The sequence below is a fragment of the Aquarana catesbeiana genome, linkage group LG02 (assembly GCF_042186555.1).
Source record: "Aquarana catesbeiana isolate 2022-GZ linkage group LG02, ASM4218655v1, whole genome shotgun sequence".
NCBI classification, from domain to species: Eukaryota; Metazoa; Chordata; class Amphibia; order Anura; family Ranidae; genus Aquarana; species Aquarana catesbeiana.
In genome coordinates this window covers 312,411,868-312,431,645 of record NC_133325.1, presented here as the reverse complement: position 1 = coordinate 312,431,645, position 19,778 = coordinate 312,411,868, and the positions used below count along the sequence as shown (strand labels likewise).

The 19,778-nt window shown below is 43.1% G+C and overlaps 1 protein-coding gene across 2 annotated transcripts; it reads left to right on the top strand.

Annotated features, from left to right (window-relative positions):
- Positions 1 to 96: 96 nt before the first annotated feature.
- Positions 97 to 19,475, top strand: TXNDC9 (thioredoxin domain containing 9). Of its 2 annotated transcripts, none has more exons than XM_073614711.1 (5): positions 97 to 228; positions 7,502 to 7,686; positions 10,462 to 10,580; positions 14,957 to 15,211; positions 17,180 to 19,475. In XM_073614711.1, the coding sequence occupies exons 2-5, from the start codon at positions 7,504 to 7,506 to the stop codon at positions 17,295 to 17,297; spliced, it is 675 nt and encodes a 224-aa protein (XP_073470812.1). In that variant the 5' UTR covers positions 97 to 228; positions 7,502 to 7,503; the 3' UTR covers positions 17,298 to 19,475. The 2 variants fall into 2 exon arrangements, with proteins under 2 accessions (XP_073470812.1, XP_073470813.1); XM_073614712.1 differs by having other exon boundaries at positions 108 to 153.
- The last annotated feature ends 303 nt before the right edge of the window (positions 19,476 to 19,778 follow it).

Here is a 19,778-nt window from a genome sequence, read left to right as displayed (position 1 = left end):
CAATGCGACCAGTTAAAACTGTTAAGATACTGTCTAGAAAGTAAAATATAGTCTCATGGTTTACCAGTAACAAAGATGGCGGCGCGTGAGTTATTAGCTATAGGGAGGGGCCAAGGTAAGATCACGTGGGAAACGTCTCTGAGGTCTTTGCAAGTACGCAGTGTGAACGGTTAGGTTGTCGTGACAGTGCTGTGTTGGTGGGAGTGGTTGTGCGGAGTCCTAGAGCAGGTAATGTGGTGGGGTGGTTTGCTGTGGTGTGTGAAGTCTGGGACTGTGTGCCAACTAGGCCTGAGCAGCCCCTTACACAGACTCGCTCTGTACGGGGGTGCTGCCATGGAGGACTCTGAGTCTCTACCACCATTTCGGGCCTGACTATGTGTTTTCTATGGGGTGTGTTGTGAAACCACAAGATTGGTCTGTCAGTGTGGTGACTGGGGAATTGTTCTTGGTACTGTGTCATAATTTGGAGTGTGACCACACCCTACCAGAGCATGGAGAAGGGATAATGGGGTTCTAGGCCACCTAATGAGAAACATTGCAGCTTACCAACCCTTAGGCTACCCATACACTATACAATTTTCCTTTACATTTACCTAAACCATATAATATGAGGTCACACTTTTCCATTTGTATGTAATCTGGGAGGCCCTTGCACTACATAGTTAAAGATAAATCTAAATATATTTCTATAATGTATGACTAGCTTTAGGCCTCATACATGCTGGGTGTTAAGCCTCTATGCCCCACATCCTGGCATATTTTTTTTTTTTTTTTATACTCCTGGAAGGGACCAGTGCACCAGCCAGCCCTGCTGCCCACATCCTATTAAAGTCAATGACTGACACTTTGTCAAGTGGTACTCCTGTTTAAGGCTGTATGCATTCCAGGCATACATCCCTAAATGTGAGTGCCACTTGGTACAGTGACCAGCGGCAGCGTGTTTCATCCTGGCGTAGACCTTGATAGGCATCGGGGCTGGACAGTGCATAAAAATGGCAGGATGTGACACACGGGCTTTAGGCCTCAGATGTGACAGTTAAAAGAAGATAGCAGCGCATAAAAGAATGCCGGCCGGCATAAACAAAGCGGAGCCCGTCGTCCTACTCCACGTGGTGACGTCACTACGTGCCTTCCACCAGATGCGTTTTGTCAGCAGACGTTGTCAATGGGGAACCATTGACGACTGCTGATGACGAAACGCGTCTATAGGAAGGCACGTAGTGACGTCACCACACGATCGGAGTAGGAGGACGGGCTCCGCTTTGTTTATGCCGGCCGGCATTCTTTTATGCGCTGCCATCTTCTTTTAACTGTAAGTGCATTACTTTATTTTAATAAACGATGTCCAGACTATATTACACTATGGCCAGTTTTTTCTTTCCTTGAGTGCCCAATTGAGTGAATGCACACTTTAGTGGGATAAAGAGCGATCCGTACCATCTGCATTGCCAACCCTGTTGTGGGCATCTGCAAGCTTAAAGGCCTAGGTTGGGTTATAGCCATCTGCCTTTTAAGCTTGCCGTCTGGTAAGCAGAATCTACAACTACGGTTGTCGGGCACTTTCCTTATCTGTGTGTGAACACTGTGGTGACATTAAGGATTCAAATATTTCATTGAATTTTCTTGTCTCCATATCATTTTTTGTGGACATGACATTAAATATCCTAACGCAGCTTTTTTCATTTTATTGGACTTTCTGTGTTATCGCACTGTATGCTGCTGCTTTTTTTACAGTTCTATTTATTTTACTTACTTCTAGCTCGGTATCCTCTTTTGGTATTTGGCGTTAAATAGTTCCAGCCTCATTAAAAAAAATGAAAATTAAAGTTTGTAGTTACAAATACTGTAGCTGCTAACTTTTAATACAAGGAAACGTGCCTGTCCAGGGTCCCTCGATGTTGGCAACCCCAGCTGATTCGTCCATCGGCTCTGGGTGCAGGTGCCAGCATTGCAAGTAAGGGAAACCGGCAGTGAAGCCTGCAGGCTTCACAGCCAGTTTCCTACTGCGTATGCAGACTTCTGTTCTAGGGTAGCAACAGTCTTTGTCCATGCCCCCTTGTGTATGTGAACACATTTACCCTTTCCTGGTTTCCCCCGCGATGGGCTACACATTTTCTTCATGCAAACACATTCAGCTCTTTGGGTATTGTAGTACACATGGCGCAAGTGACCAGAATTAAAAGCATTGCTCGATGTGCACTAGGGAGGTGCATCAGTGGAGATTAGGGAGTGTGCACAGGACAAAACAGTAAGAGAATAAACAGCCATGGCATACTTAATATTATAGAATGATGATAAAGAAAATGTCTGTTAAGGCATGCCATGAATGACAACTGTCAAATGCCTGTACTCTCATATGAACTGGCAAGCTATCCAATGGCTGGTGTCAGTGATCACATGTTCAGCTCCATGGCAACTGCAGATAGCAGAGGCTAAGATGGCAACTTCCTTGGCTGTAAAGGAAGCCAAGGCACAGCCCCACTGCAGGAGTAAAAAAATAGTACTTCTGTCAGTATCATTATCCTATAAAAAATTGAGGAAAGATAGTGTTTCCCAGAGCAACTAATTCAAATGTTGGCTTTCCTTTCTACCTATCATTAGTAAGTTAGAATCTTATTACGGACTACACAGACACTTTCCTTTGCTCTAGTTTCAAAACATGTTGTGCTACAATAATCTATCAGTGCCAATTCTTCACTTGAACTTTAATTAGCTGTGCTTTAAGAAAATCCTATGTAGAAAAAAAGAAACTGTAAAGAAAACGCTATAAATGCTAGTCTAGTCATTCTCAATATAGTGTCTTGTATGTTTTAGTACTTGCCCTGGTTACTTTACTTTATGCAAATTGACAATACAGCTTCATGTTCGCTGCTGGTAAATAGACATTTAGCCCGGGTTCACACCTATGCGAATTAAATGCGGCTTACACCGCATCCAATTCGCAGGACATTTTAAAATACATTCATTTGAATGTATCTGGTTCACATATGTGCGTTGCATTCGCACTGCGCAATGCACAAAAAACGTGTGCGGTTTTTGGGCAATGCGGTGCGAATTACAAGCCCATTACCTCCTATGGGAAAGCATCTGATTCGCAGATGCATTGCGTTCTGAACAAGGATTTTCTCCTTCTCCTCACTACACCTCCCCTCTTTTTCTCATATCGTCTTTCAGGACAGCCACCTATGAGAGACCTTGGCTCCTCCCTTCTGAGGAAACACTGCGCAGCCTAGATTTAAAAGGCATGCTTCCCAGCTGGCTTCTCAGTTTTGGTGTTTCCTCTGGCAGGAGACACTGTGAGGAACCATGGCTAAAGACAGCCTGGGAGGCTGAAGCCTGTATCTCCGGGAAGGAGACAGATCTCTGGGGACTAGTGGCGGTGCAATGCCTCGGAGAGAGGTTACCTGGCAGCCACAGTGTTTTTCTGTTGCCACCCCAGCTCTCCGAAAGTTGTTGTGGGATGCTTCGGGGGCCTGCTTTCAGGTTCTCAGTGGAGACTCGGAGGCACTGTCCGTTACCCTCCCCCCCCACCCCCTTGCATTTTTGTTTGCGAGCCGTGGCTCTGGCTGATGTGGAGCTGCAAAGGTCACACAGGTGGCTGGAGGTTCTAGAGGCAAGACCATCCTTTTCATGGCAGGAGCCATCCTGGCGTGGGCCAACATCAGCCATCATAAGGTGAGTGGGACCAGGGGTTTGCATCCCTTACCTGTCTGTCACCTGCAGCTCCACAGGTGGGATTGCCTGTTGGTGGTCGGAGGTGAGGAGGCACATGGGACCCGGGGGCTGGTGGTTCTATGTGTTCTCCGGAGGGTGGTCCCTACGGGTTTGGCTGGTGGAGGCTCACAGAAACGGGGGCGGGTGGTAAATCCCACAGCCCCAGACTGCCTCACCAGCGGTAGTAGGGTACCGTACCCTTTCCTGCTGGTCACCCCCTCCGGGGGCAGAGGGGGACTGGAGGTTTCCATTGTTGGTTACATGCAAAGGCACCGCAGTGATGTCGGCCCCATAAGCCCGGTCACATAGGCGGCATGGCGGCGTACTTTCCCCACCGACGGGATGGCTGGTATGTGTAGGGGAAAAAGGAAGCTGCAGCGCGTGAGAAGGCGGAGCTAATGCGCTCCAAGCTGGCCCACAGGAAGCATCCGGTGGGGTCACTTCCGGGGCGTATGATGTCATCAGCGGGCGCCGGAGTGGTTACAGTCTCCACACGGCGCGAACAGGGATCCAGACTTGCCAGAGGAGCTGTTGCTAATGTTACATGCTCTGGATGGTGTGCTGGCTCCATGGGTTCATGGCCACCAGTCCTAAATCCTGAAGAAATAGGATGAGCATGCTTTATTACAAAGGGAGCAGTTGGCTTGGTGGTAAGTCCTCTGGCTGCTGTGAGTTTAAGCCTTTACTTAGGGCTCTGACTTGTCTGCTGGGGACCTGAGAAGCTGTGGGTGTCCTAGGTACTGCACAGCACCTACACCTCCTGCTGGTGGAATAGGGCAGTGGGCAATGTTTCAGGGGCGCTGATGTTCAAAAAGTGAAGACCCAGCAGAGGATGTGGACTACCATAGGAGTGGGATGGACTCCTCTGCGACACCTGCACAGGCAGCGGGAGCAGGCCCCAGCACCTCACAGGTAAACCTGAAGCGTTTGTTCTTCTAAGCACGTACTTTGAGCGTTTTTTTTTTTTTTTTTTTTTTTTTCTTTCCCCCTTGTAACCAGTAGGGACTGGGTGAAGGGGAAGCTCTGGGGTCACTGATTCGATAGAGCTGAGAGTCAGTTCCCTAAGTGGTCTCCTAGTCACTTTGGCAAGGTTATGCAGGGGGGAAGGCTTGCATGGCTGACAATTCTGGCTGGCAGCACTGGGGTGATTGGTTCAAATCCCCAACATTCCAGTACTTGTGTCAAGTTGGAGGTTCTCCCTGTGTTTTTGTGAGGTATCTTGCATGCCCCAAACACATGCTGGCATTTGATATACCAGGCACGTTGGCTGGGTGGCGTGCACTCGTGACCAGAAGGGTCAGCTCACACAGAGTCTGCACTATAGGCACTACAGTGAAAACTTTGCCTGTGTAGTACCAGAAAACCAGCTCACCTAAAATCTTCAGGCAAGGGTCTTCAGGTTCTCCTGGTCGACCCACAAACAGTGAAAAAAAAGAGCGCACATTGAAGGTGTTGGACCTAAACTGTGACTTAAACATTGAGGTCATGAGTTTGAATCCCAACCAAGCTAGCACCCTGCATGTTTCACTAGTGTTTTGAGGTTACAGGGTTGCCGGCCGGATGGTGCCTGATGGCCACATCACCTGTATGCACCCGATATAGGAAACTAAACAGGTGATCTCTGGTAACCAAGGCCCGATATCAGGGAGTGGCCCCCTAGATGGCATCACGCAGGGATAAAGGCCTTCAGGTGACCAGAACCTACTAAGATACAAAGGTTTCTAGAACTCTTGCTAAGAAGTGGGAGAAGGCCTGGATGGTGAATCCAGTAGGCCTCCTCATTACAAAATTTCTCTGGAGGTGGTTGCAAGAGGACAAGAAAAACACTCTCTTGCTCCACGACCAAGGACAGAGCAGTGGGAAAGGGCATTCCTGTCCATTAAGTCTGACGGAAGCTGGAGAAGACTAGGGTCCAGCTTCTCGGAAGGCTTCGGTTCAGTACCCTCTGCTCCCACCAGACAGCGTTTTTTATTTTTATTCATTTATTTATTTATTTTTTCACACAGATCTAGACTTGCTGGCCTAGTCTTGGGAGATGGCGGGGTATTGTTGGATTCCATGCTCAAGAGAATGAACTCTCTCTTCTGAAAGGGACCTGTGATTCTTTTCATCGTAGGAAAATAAACTACTCTGGCATATATACTGGTGTCGCGCATCTCAGAATATTATCTGACATAATTGCAGACACGCATTGATGCACAGACAGTAAGAGGACGGGCCCAAGTGGTGGGTGACGAACAGCATGTCCAAGACTGTGCACTATCCCTCCCACAGGGGGCTTGTTCTTTGTCCTGGGCCAGAGGCGATTCTTGAATCGCATAGAAGACAGGAAAGCCCTTCCTGTGAAATACAAGGGTGACCCAGGTAGGAATGCTGGCCTATGGCCACAGCACCCTGAATGCACCCGATCTCATCTGATCATGATAGTTAAGACTAAACTCGATGGAGACATCCTCTTGTAGTTGTGGGCACTTCCATATAGACCGTCTATAGGGCGGTTAACCCTGGGATCTCGAGTTTTCTCCGGGAACTCTGGTTTCCTCCCGTAAAACTTCCTCTTTGGGCCTGATCTGGTATAGGGTTGACATTCTTGGGTAGATGCCGTTGCTCAGTGCTGGCATTTCCCCAGATGATATGCCAACTTGCCCACCCGCAGTCTTTCCAGTGGGCAGAGAACGCTACGGTTCTACGGTTCTCATTGTATCACACTGGCTTAAAGGACCACGGTTCTCTGTCCTGAGGGCTCTGGGAACCTGGTGGTCTGGCTACTAAGGGATCCCTCAAGATTATATTTTTTTGCTCCACTTATCTGAGCTTTGGAGGCGTTAAGGCAGCTAGACCAGTTTTAGGTCTGCAGTCTCCCAAGTAGGACCAAACTTTACTTATTGCAGGCCCTCGTGAGACTTCCTTTTTAACTTTTGGTTCATGTGTCAATAAGGGGTTTCCTTCCTTGTTCTTTTGCAGGGACTAAAGTAAGGGTTAAAATCTGTAGCAGTACCTGGGCAAGATGGCATTGGCTAACAATCAGACAAGCCTATATGTAGGGAGATCTCAGAGAAGCTGATGCTACTCCGCGCCAGATCTGTGCAGCGGCAACGTGATTCAGCTCTCCCACCTTTTACCTGACACTAGAGGCTGATCTTGTTGTCGGCAAAGGGATCAGGCTCTTTGGACGCAGTCCGTTAAGCCGTAGTCCACCCTAAGGGTAAGTGCTTGCTTATCCTCTCATAGGTGGCTGTCCTGAAAGACGATATGGGAAAATTTAGTTACTTACTGGTAACGTATTTTCCAGGAGTCTTGCAGGACAGCACCGTGTACCCACCCTGTTTGGTTTCCTTTTGGGTTCCTTCAAAAAGTAATTTATGGTGTATGATGTGTCTGTGTCTCTCCAGCTGGCCTGAGTTGCTCTTGAAGAACTGAGGAGCTGGCGGGGAAGCATGTTTCCTCAGAAGGGAAGAGCCAAGGTCTCTCATAGGTCCCTCTCACGGATGTTCAGAGGCATTTAGCCGCCTTTCATTTACAGGCATTTTTAAAGGAGATTCATTTTTGACTATTTGAAGAGAATAAAATATATATTTTTATTATAATTTTTTTTTTTTTTTTTTTTTTTTTTTAACACGGTATGTAAACGTGGCAAAACGGACGTTTTTAAACATTGTTTACTATCTGTCAAGTTAAATTGTGCAGGGGAGGTTGTAATATGTCCCTTGTACATTACGCTTTACACCAATTAGACTACATTTTTCATAGCTTCTATTTTAGTATCTTTATTTTTTGTTTATTTTAGACATGGCTGACACTTCTGGGATGTTTACAAAAGTCATGGAGAATCAGTTATTGCAGACTGCCAAGATGATGGAAGAACAGCTGGATGCTCAGTTGGAAAAGCTAGATAAGTTGGATGAAGATGAATTGGAGCACCTAAAGGGAAAGCGACTAGAAGCTTTAAAGAAGGCCCAGCAGCAAAAACAGGTAATTTGTTTTTAAGTGAACCTGCGCTTTCGCTATACAGGAACTGGCCATTCGTACATGGGAATCCTTTGTCATGTAGTTAACGCGTAATGTTTAGTTGTACAAATATCTCAATTTACAGACATACAACCCTGATTCCAAAAAAGTTGGGACGCTATGTACAGTCTACATAAAAACAGAATGCAATGATTTGCAAATCTCATAAACCCTTATTTTATCCAAAAGTCACTGTCTGTGAACATGGTTCACTGTGCCGTACAAAAGTGCAAGGTATCTTTTATCTGCAAAGAAGCTATATCTGAACATTATCCAGAAACACTGCCATCTTTTCTGGGTCAAAGCTCATTTAAAATGGTCTGTTGCAAAGTGGAAAACTGTTCTGTGGTCAGACTAATCAAAATTTGAAATTTTTTTTGGCAGCTATGGCTGCTGCGTCCTCTGGACTAAAGAGGAGAGGGATCTTCTGGCTTGTTATCAGCGTTCAGTTCAAAAGCCTGCATCTGATATAGAGGCGCATTAGTGCGTGTGGAATGGGTAGCTTGCACATCTGTAAAGGCACCATCAATGCTGAAGGCTATATCCAGGTTTTAGAGCAGCATTTGCTCAGGCAAGAATGGGACAACATTCCTGTCCTAAAACTCCAGCAACTGGTCTCATTTCCTATACGTTTACAGAGTGTTGTGAAAAGTGGGGATGCTGTACCATGGTAAACATGGCCCTGTTGCTTCCATCAATTTCAAAATGATTTTATTAATTCAAATATAATAATTTTTGTTTCCTAAAGTGTTTGTGAACCTAAAAGATGTTACTGCTTCATTAAAGCAATATAATATGCTTTGTAAAGTTCCTATTTCATTGAGTCCTGTCTTTGTATATTACCTGGTTGATCCTGCCCTGTGCCCGTACTGCCAGTTTACTCACAACGCTAGCATGGCTGCTGATCCATGCTAGCATGGTCAGTTTATGCCTTGTCATTCCGCTGTTAATAAAGGCATGCTGTGCAAGAGCAGAGCATGCCTGTATCTTCCGTAGTCTTTAGAAAGCCGCGCTCCCTCCAGCCACTCCTTCCCTCCTCTCACTGCACTCCTCTGGGGAAAGGGGGAAGTTATGTTATGCCACTGGGTCTAACTGCATTTCATTGCCATGTCAATGTCATTTCATGCAATGATGTCGCACCCCCTCTCGATATGACCATCAGCAGGTCTGGGGATCACTCTGTAAGCTATAGCTATAATGTGACCTGCAATTTAAAAGCCAGGGATTTCATTATAGCCAGTTTTCAGAAAAAAACACCCCTAGATTTATGACAGGCTAACATTTTCCCATGGAATGTGTTTTTGACATTGGTGAACTTTGCAGCTATGACTAAGTGCTAAATTCCTGAAACGCGTTAACGGCTTCCCTGTACCGAGCTGTATTTGTGCCTCTTATGCAATATTAAATAAAGGATTGCAGATTTTTACTGCTGTATGAGAGTGTCACCATTTCTTTTTTTATTTCTGTGAATTTCACAGCTACTTTAACCCCTTGGTGCAGAGCACATGCAAATATACGGCATCTCGGCGGCCTGGCCTTGGCGCGAGGGGGAGCATATTTCTGTGCAATAGCGCCGACAGGGCTGTACAGAGAGCGCACGCCCTGTGCGCTCCCGACGGCTCACAGAAAGTTCCAGATCGCCTTTTGTAATCTGACTTTTCCGATCAGGTGTCCGCCGGTCACATGGCCATAAAGCCCCTTCTCCCGGCATGGCAAACCCCTTGACGGGCCAGCGACAGCAGGCGCCAAGGGGTTAAAATGGTACTTTTTCTCAGTTGAAACATTTGATAGGTTTTCTATTGTGAATAAAATATGGGTTTATGAGAGTTGCAAATCATTGCATTCTGTTCTTTGTAGATTTTAAACACCTTTTTTGGAAGTGTGTGTGTGTGTGTGTGTGTGTGTGTGTGTATGTGTATGTTTAATCCACTTCACTAGCAAAGAATGGCCCTGAATTTATCAAGCAAGTATACTAAATGGAAAATGTATCATAAACATCATTTTATCATAAACATACCAGGGGATATAAGGCTGCATTCACATCTTAGCATTCTGTAAATGCGTGCTGCGCTTGTGGTGCAATTCACTGTTAATGGCACACCAGATGCGGCAAGCAAACAAATGAAACTCCATGCACAAAAAGGTAAATGAGCTTCTTGGGCACACTTGTTGCCCCATTTAAATGCATGGGCAGCCCTACACATGAAGCATGAAAAAAAATTCTGGAAGACACTAGGTGTGAACCTGGCCCAACGGTACCATTAGAATCCCCACCTCCAACAAAACAAATTAGATAAGCATTAGCTTTTCAATCTTTAACTGTATTCTCTGGGGATATGCTCCTGTAAAGTAGTGTGGCGTAATTCGTAATTTTATAATCATTTTAGTTTTGGTTGCTGCATCTCAGAAAAAACACCTATGCTATGAAGAAGCTATATAATACCTGTGGAGGTGTAAGGTACAGTCCTTGCTAATAAGCATCAGTGTCAAAACAAAAGATTTCCATCTTTGCTGCTGAAAACAGTCCAATACTAAACCCATTTCTTTATCGCTTTCCCAAAACAATTACATTTAAGGGAATCCATAAATTATAACTGTCGTAGTTGCGTGTGCTCTCAACCAAACGGACAAGCCATCAATCAAATAGCTGGTGTCATAACTGATTCACACGTGCCTTGGCTTTACAATGTATATTGATACAGCTCAGGGCTGCTTATTGTATTTAATTTTGTACTTCAGGAATGGATCTCTAAAGGGCATGGTGAATACAGAGAAATACCCAGTGAAAGAGATTTCTTCCAAGAAGTGAAAGAAAGTAAAAATGTTGTCTGTCACTTTTACAAGGACTCTACATTCAGGTATTGTACAGAGATTACTGATGATGTACTCAGTGTGCATGTAGATTTGCATAAATCAACCTGGCAAATTTTTGTACAGCTTCGTTTCCACTTCAGATCTGTGGCCTGAGTATTGAGATAGCAGCTTTTTCGGTACGAGACAGCCTTGTCCAAGAAATCCATTTGCTTTTGAAGGGGTTCTAAGGCCACGGCTGTGATGTGCTATGAAATTAGTTGCTTTTAAAGCTCTAGAAAGCTCATAACCTCTTAGAGACTTGTATATTAATGTATTTGTTCAATGAAATGGGTTTAACACAGCTTCCAAACAGCATAACTCTGCCCTGAAAATTTAAATCTGATTGGTAGCAGTGAGCAATCGACTCATTTTCTTAACCAACTGACCTGTGGAAGATTTATCCCCCTTCACGATCAGGCCATTTTTTGAGAAACGGCACTGTGTTACTTTAACTGAAATTGCATGGTCATTAGAGCTGTACGATTAAAGCGTCAATGCGTTTTTTTTTATTGTGTGTTGTTTTTTTTTTTGTTCTTTTTTTTCCCCCGTTGTGATCTTGAATAAAGTGTTTCACGATTCTTGCTATACAAAGAATACTCTCTGCTCTTCTGAAGCCACAGCCCTCAAAAGAATGGAAGAGAAAATCCAGGCCATCTGCCAAGATGCACTTTCTTTATCAGTTGAACTAAGTAACTAAGTCTAAACATTGTAACAATTTGTCAATGGAATAGACTTTCTGTGTAAGTGAAAAAAGTTTAACCACTAAACCTTTTTCTGACATTTGTTGGTTTCAAGTTAAAATAATTTTTACTTTCCCTAGAAAATTACTTAGAACCCCCAAACATATATATTTTAGTAGACACCCTAGAGAATAAAATGGTGGTGGTTGCAATATTTTATGGTCTTTCAAATGCATTATTTTTATTTTTTTTTTAATAATGTGAAAGATTTTGCGTCGAGAGAATCGTGATCCTTTTTATTCTAAGCAAAAAAAAAAAAAAATCGTGATTCTCATTTTGGCCAGAATCGTGCAGCTCTAGTGGTCATGCAACTCTGTACCCAAATGAAATATGTAATTCCCCCCCCACAAATAGAGCTTTCTTTTGGTAGTATTGGATCATCACTGCATATTTATTTATTTGCACTATAAACAAAGACCCAATTTTGAAGAGATTATATATCTTCCTTTTTTTTTTTTTTTTTTTTTTTTTGCCAATATGTATTCTGCTATGTGTTTTTGGTAAAAAAAAAAATACCAATAAGTATATATTGATTGGTTTACACAAACGTTATAGCGTCTAAAAACTATGGGATATATACTGGAACTTTTACTTTTTTTTACTTTTTTTTTTTTTTTTTTTTTTATACTAGTAATGGCGACAATCGAACACTAACTGACACTCTGCGGGAACCAGTGACACTAATGCAGTGATCAGTGCTAAAAAATATGCACTGTCACTGTACTAATGACACTGGTTGTGAAGGGGTTAAACATCTAGGGCAATCAAAGGTTAACTGTGTGCCTAGCCAGTGGGTGTGGTGTTTGTTTTTTTTTTTTTTTTTTTTGTACTGTATTTGCTGCTTTTACTAGAAGAGATGGATAAGAGTTCCGTTCTCTACCCTGCCCCCCTAATCACAGCAGAAGTGGCCCCCTGCAGGCAGATATGCAGGATCACTTGTGTGTACAGTCTGGTCCATAAATATTGGGACATCGACACAATTCTAATCTTTTTGGCTCTATACACCACCACAATGGATTTGAAATGCAACAAACAAGATGTGCTTTAACTGCAGACTTTCAGTTTAATTTGAGGGTATTTACATCAAAATCAGGTGAACGATGTAGGAGTTACAACAGTTTGTATATGTGCCTCACACTTTTTTAAGGGACCAAAAGTAATGGGACAATTGGCTGTTCAGCTGTTCCATGGCCAGGTGTGTGTTATTCCCTCATCCCATTTACAAGGAGCAGATAAAAGGTCCAGAGTTCATTTCAAGTGTGCTATTTGCATTTGGAATCTGTTGCTGTCAACTCTCAATATGCGATCCAAAGAGCTGTCACTATCCGTGAAGCAAGCCATCATTAGGCTGAAAAAACAAAACAAACCCATTAGAGAGATAGCAAAAACATTAGGTGTGGCCAAATCAACTGTTTGGAACATCCTTAAAAAAGAACGCACCGGTGAGCTCAGCAACACTAAAAGACCCGGAAGACCACGAAAAACAACTGTGGTGGATGATCGAAGAATTATTTCCCTGGTGAAGAAAACACCCTTCAGAACAGTTGGCCAGATCAAGAACACTCTCCAGGAGGTAGGTGTATGTGTGTCAAAGTCAACAATCAAGAGAAGACTTCACCAGAGTGAATACAGAGGGTTCACCACAAGATGTGGCCTCAAAAACAGGAAGGCCAGATTAGAGTTTTGCCAAACAACATCTAAAAAAGCCTTCACAGTTCTGGAACATCATCCTATGGACAGATGAGACCGAGATCAACTTGTACCAGAGTAATGAGAAGAGTATGGAGAAGGAAAGGAACTGCTCATGATCCAAAGCATACCACCTCATCAGTGAAGCATGTTGGTGGTAGTGTCATGGCGTGGGCATGTATGGCTTCCAATGGAACTGGTTCTCTTGTGTTTATTGATGATGTGACTGGCAGCAGGATGAATTCTGAAGTGTTTCGGGCAATATTATATGCTCATATTCAGCAAAATGCTTCAGAACTCATTGGACGGTGCTTCAGTGCAGATGGACAATGACCCGAAGCATACTGCAAAAGCAACCAAAGAGTTTAAGGGAAAGAAGTGGATTGTTATGCAATGGCCAAGTCAATCACCTGAATCCGATTGAGCATGCATTTCACTTGCTGAAGACAAAACTGAAGGGAAAATGCCCCAAGAACAAGCAGGAACTGAAGACAGTTACAGTAGAAGCCTGGCAGAGCATCACCAAGGATGAAACCCAGCGTCTGGTGATGTCTATGCGTTCCAGACTTCAGGCTGTAATTGACTGCAAAGGATTTGCAACCAAGTATTTAAAAGTGAAAGTTTGATGGATGATTGTTAATCTGTCCCATTACTTTTGGTCCCTTTAAAAAGTGGGAGGCACATATATGCAAACTGTTGTAATTCCTGATTTGGATGTAAATACCCTCAAATTAAAGCTGAAAGTCTGCAGTTAAAGCACATCTTGTTTGTTTCTTTTCCAATCCATTGCGGTGGTCTATAGAGCCAAAAAGATTAGAATTGTGTCGATGTCCCAATATTTATGGACCTGACTGTATATACATAGGGGTTTTTACTTATCCCCCCCTTACTCCCGTTTGCTCATTACTCAATAAACAGTCCAGGGTATTTGTGGTTTTGATATTGTGATACTTGGATGGGAGAAGGGAATTGGAATACTCCAAACTTTAACTTCTCGCAGTAGATAAGGACAACTCTCACTTGGCCTCACTAGAAGATTTGTGCAAACAGACACACTGCTTTTACCATACTGCCACATGTATGGAAGAATTGAGTCTTCTTGCTCCCTCTAGCAGCAGACTTGATGCCACTACTTTATCTTTAGGACACTCTCTAGCATCCCCTTGATTGACACCCATCCATTGACTCTTCTAGCTGAAGGAGTGGCCCTCACATGACATGCCCAAAGACACAGATCTGTACTCGCTGTAGGCAGATTCAGATCCTTGCTGGTATCCCCTTTCCAGTCAGCTCTGCAGGACTACCCAAGGCCACATGAACACTTCTACAGAGGGGCAGCCGCCCCTCCCTCCAGGACCCCACTCTCCAGCTGAAAGACCCTGAGCACATGTGCCCTTGGCATTTATACAGTATCCCAGCATGCATTGAGGCACTTTCCTCTGCCAATAGCCCAGGGCTGTAACAATGCCTGTACCCTCACTTGTCAGGTCCCCTCCCACTGTCCAATATGCCTCCCTATTGGACTAATGTAGGACATTCAGACAAGCTGAGCTGCACCTGACCACAATGAGCAGACCTTACCAATAGATCCTGCTCCCTGGTAGGCAAAAAGCACTCTTAAGTTTGCCTGACAATCTTCCTGGTAAGCAGAAAGACCAAAAACTATTCTCTCATCTAGCACCTACCCCTAGGAGGGTGCTACATATGTATATGTGATCCTGTGCACAGCTGCCACCCTATAGGGCAGTCAGCAAGTCATTAAGGACACACTGACAAAAAGTTTCTTGGCTTATTTGAAACAGCTGATTGTAACAAGCATAATTTTGTGCAGACTGTTACTATGCAAATAATGATACATGTGTTTTATTTAGAGTACAAACCTTATAATAACATTTTAGAATTGATACTTGATAATATACTTGATTTTTTATTTTTTCTTTCCTTGTGAACAGATGTAAAATAATGGACAAGCATCTTGCATTGCTGGCTAAGAAACACATAGAAACCAAGTTCCTGAAACTGAACGTGGAGAAAGCTCCTTTCCTGTGTGAGAGATTGCGTATAAAAGTCATCCCAACTCTTGCCCTGGTGAAAGATGGAAAGACCAAAGATTACGTGGTTGGTTTTACTGATTTAGGGAATACAGATGAATTCACCACAGAGACTTTAGAGTGGAGACTCGGCTGTGGTGATATTATTAACTACAGGTAATTTACTTGTTTTGTTGTATGTCATATGGTTAGTGCATTTTTTTTAACCCCATAATGCCTGAAGGTCAAACACTCTACATTTCTATTTGATAGGTAAAGGTGAGGTCAAATCTGGTAAGGCCTCTTGCGCATTGACTTATTTCCATGCCTGGGCGAAGTGGCCGCAGCATACAGCATATTAATGAATAAGTGTATGTGGGAATATGCCATGCATGAAAACTTGTGCAGGGATGTTAATCTTAGAACACTTTTGCGTATTCCTGTATTTACACCCATGTGTGCCCGCTATTTACGTCCAGTACCTTGAAATTTTGCACATTTTGTCATGTTATAACCAAAAACGTAAATGTATTTTATTGGGATTTTATGTGATAGACCAAACAAAGTGGCACATAATTGTGAAGTGGAAGGAAAATTATAAAAATGATTTACAGATATAAAAAAAGTGTAGCATGCACTAGTCAATGCTTTGTAGAACTACCTTTTTGCTGCAATTACAGGTGCAAGTGTTTTTGAGTATTTCTCTACCGGCTTTGCAAATCTAGAGAGGAATATTTTTGCCCATTCTTTGCAAAATAGCTCAAGCTCTGTCAAATTGGATGGAGAGCATCTGTGAACAGCAATTTTCAAGTCTTGTCACAGATTCCCAATTGGATTTAGGTCTGGACTTTGACTGGGCCATTCTAACACATGAATATGCTTTGATCTAAACCATTCCATTGTAGCTCTGGCCGTATCTTTAGGGTCGTTGTCCTGCTGGAAGGTGAACCTCCGCCCCAGTCAAGTCTTTTGCAGGTTTTTTTCTAAGATTGCCCTGTATTTGGCTCCATCCATCTTCCCATCAACACTGACCAGCTTCCCTGTCTCTACTGAAGAAAAGCATAATGCTGCCACCACCATGTTTCACAGTGGTGATGATGTGTTCAGGTTGATGTGCAGTGTTAGTTTTCTACCACACATAACATTTTACTTTTAGGCCAAAGCTTTCAATTTTTGGTCTCATCTGACCAGAGCACCTTCTTCAAAATGTTTGCTATGTCCCCCACATGGCTTCTTGCAAACTGCAAACGGGACTTCTTATGGCTTTCTTTAAACAATGGCTTTCTTCTTGCTACTCATTCATAAAGGCCAAATTTGTGGAGTGCACGACTAATAGTTGTCCTGTGGACAGATAATCCCACCTGAGCTGTGGATCTCTGCAGCTCCTCCAGAGTTACCATGGGCCTCTTGGCTGCTTCTCTGATTAATGATCTCCTTGCCCAGCCTATCAGTTCAGGTGGATGGCCATGTCTTTGTAGGTTTGCAGTTATGCCATACTCTTTACATTTCCGGATGATGGATTGAACAGTGCTCTGTGAGAAGTTCAAAGCTTGGGATATTTTTTTTATAACCTAACCCTGCTTTAAACTTCAACTTTATCCCTGATGGTGTGTTCCTTGGCCTTCATGATGCTGTATGTTCACTAAGGTTCTCTAACAAACATCTGAGGGCGTCACAGCACAGCTGTACTTATACTGAGATTAAATTACACACAGTTGGACTCTATTTACTAATTAGGTGATTTCTGAAGTCAATTGGCTCCACTAGATTTTAGTTAAGGCTATCGGAGTAAAGGGGAGCTGAGTACGAATGCATCCTTTTTAGATATTTATTTGTAAAAAAAAAAATGTGAACACCGTTTTATCATTTTCCTTCCACTTCACAATTTTATGTGCCACTTTGTTTTGGTCTATTACATAAAATCCCAATAAAATATATTGACGTTTTTGGTTGTAAGATGACAATATGGAAAATTTCAAGGGGTATGAATGTTTTTCCAGGCACTGTATATATACCTAACTGTATATTTGAATGGGCCCTTGGCCTGCTAAACAGATTTTTGCTCTAATGAATATACTTGTTAGCTTCCTACTTAACAGGTTTATAACAAATTTGCTTTTCGTCTCTTTATTTTATTTTTTTTAGTGGAAATCTAATGGAACCCCCATTTCAATGTCAGAAGAAATGTGGCACCCATTTTACAAAACTGGAGAAAAAAACTATACGAGGAAAGAAGTATGATTCTGACTCAGATGATGACTAGTTTTGTCAAAATCCCCGACTGAGCCTTCTCTAGAAGTTGAACCAGCTCTACGATTATCATCTCCATCACCAGGATTTTATAAGCACTCATTTTGACAGTTTTTCGGACATTGATCTGCTTTGAAAATGCAACATTACATTGAGAACAGCACTTGAAAACACATTGAATATTTGTTCTAAGCTAACTACAATCCTTTGGTATAAAACTTTTTTTTCTTTCAAAAGTTTTATACAGCCATCACAGAAATTTATGTATGACAACTAAATTGTGTAGATGTCATGGATAAAATGAGATCTGTATTTTTAAAAAGAAACTAGGATTGAGCTTTTACGAATTTCACACTGGGTGGGTGTGGGTTTTCATTAATTAACTTATTCATATAATTAAATATCTGTATGCATCAGATACCCAGTTTGAACTAGGTTGAAGCTGAACTCTGGGAAAAGTAAAAGTCTTCCCTTGCCACGCCTGAACTGCAGTATTTAACTGCTCATTTATGTCTAGGGGGACTGGGTACATTTAGGCCCCTTTCACACTGTCAGACCGATCAGGTCCACCTGTCTGTTTTTCAGGAGGACCCGATCCATTGGGCTCTATGGAGTGGTGATCCGATCCTGTCTGCTAAAAACAGACCGAGTCTTTTCCCCATCCGTCCGGCGGATCAGATAACAGTTGAATGGAAACGGACAGACGATCTATTTACATCTGACAGCCCATAGAGGACAGCAGGCTGTGTCCTCCTCACTGCTAGATTGGGCCATAGCCCTGCATTGGACATGAGTACACCCATCCATGGCCAGAGTACAGGGGAAAGGAGGATCCGATGAGTAAAAGTGCATTTATTGTCACCTAGACCAAACTAGCATCTAACCCTTGGAATGCAGGCGCAACCCCATGCAAGGGAGAACTTTTACTTTTGCCAAATTGAGGCTTTCTATGTCAGCAAAGCGCCTGGAAAAACAGACCTTTTGTGACCTGGGCTACTATCTGATAGATCCATTCTCCAAACACAGGTTTAGATCCTGTCCTGGGGATTATCTGTCTGTTAAACCATTCGGATTTTCCATTTACTTTTTTGGCCTGCAGTAGAAAGAATGAAGGGATAATGTGGTTGTCATGAGAAACACTGCCTGAGACTTCTTTCCCTGCTAAATGAAGTCTATTGTGGTATGGGATACTTTGTTATTCTGTATTAGGTCTTTAGGGTTTTGAATGGACAGGTAATGTATTAATTCAGCTGACAAAATTAATGCTTTTGCAGTGCATCGAATGCAGGTACTTTTTAAAGTGTGCTTAAGCAAAATGCTTACAGCATTAGCAGCCCATACTAGTCCCTAATGCCACCTTGCATCGAACTTGCATGAACTTTGCAGGTTTATGTTGAACAGCTGACTCTAAATATTCTGGGGCCTTGTAATGCAATTGACTGAATGGAAACCATTTTCATATTCTATGTAATTATTATTTTTTTTTTTTTTTTTTTTTACAGATTTGAAATAATAAACAATGAAATCCAGAAGTCAAAAGCATGCTTGTATTTCTTTAAGAAGTAAGCACAGCATGTCATTTTCATTTGGTGAGAGCAAAGCCGGGGTCCTCAACCCGTGGCCTGCAGAGCCCTCTGATGTGACCACAAAGCGCATGCCTGGGGTCGGCAACCTGTTGATGGCCTTCTGGGCTTGCCGACCTCCCATTCCAGAGCATCATAGTGGAGGGAGCTGGAGCCACATAAGTGTGGACTTGGTATCACTCCACCTGGGACAGAAATGGGTGCCACAGAGGAAACCTTCTAATCCTTTCTAGCAGCCTAGAGAGCAATGCCAGCATCAGCTGCAAGAGGAAAAGGTCTGTGTATTAAACACACTGGGCATAATAGCTTTTGCAATGGGCAAATTGGCACGTATAAAAGGGTTAACTCTTAGGCTGCTTTTACACTGATCCACAGATGCAGTGCAGTTCACCTGCAGCTTTCCTGCGTGTTAGTTGCACTGAGCCATAGACTTCTATTATCCTGTGGGTTTGGTGCACTTTCTGAAAGTGGACCACACACACACACACACACACACACACTTGATTTAATAGTGGGCAAACACCCAATAGGGATTGGTCCTATGAAAAATGATCCTGATTGTTTCAAATCTTTATTATGCTATTCAAAATAAATGTTTAAATTCTGAACAGTTTTATTTTATTGTGGCCTGCGACCGGTTACCAAATCACTTAAATGGCCCTCGCTCTAAAAAAAAAAAAAAGGTTCAGCACCCCTGGATTGAAGAATGAAGCACAGAAATTTAGGAGAAACCTCCAAAGAGGCGCTTGGGCAACAAAAGACACATAGCGGGATAGACCCGTTGGCTCCTCTTGAGCCAGCTTGGTAGCCGTCCCTGATGGATGTGACCACTTTCATTCTATATACCAGTTTGAAGACGGGCAACTCATGGGTTGTATCGTTCTGTCTGGATTCAGAAGTTGTTACAGTTG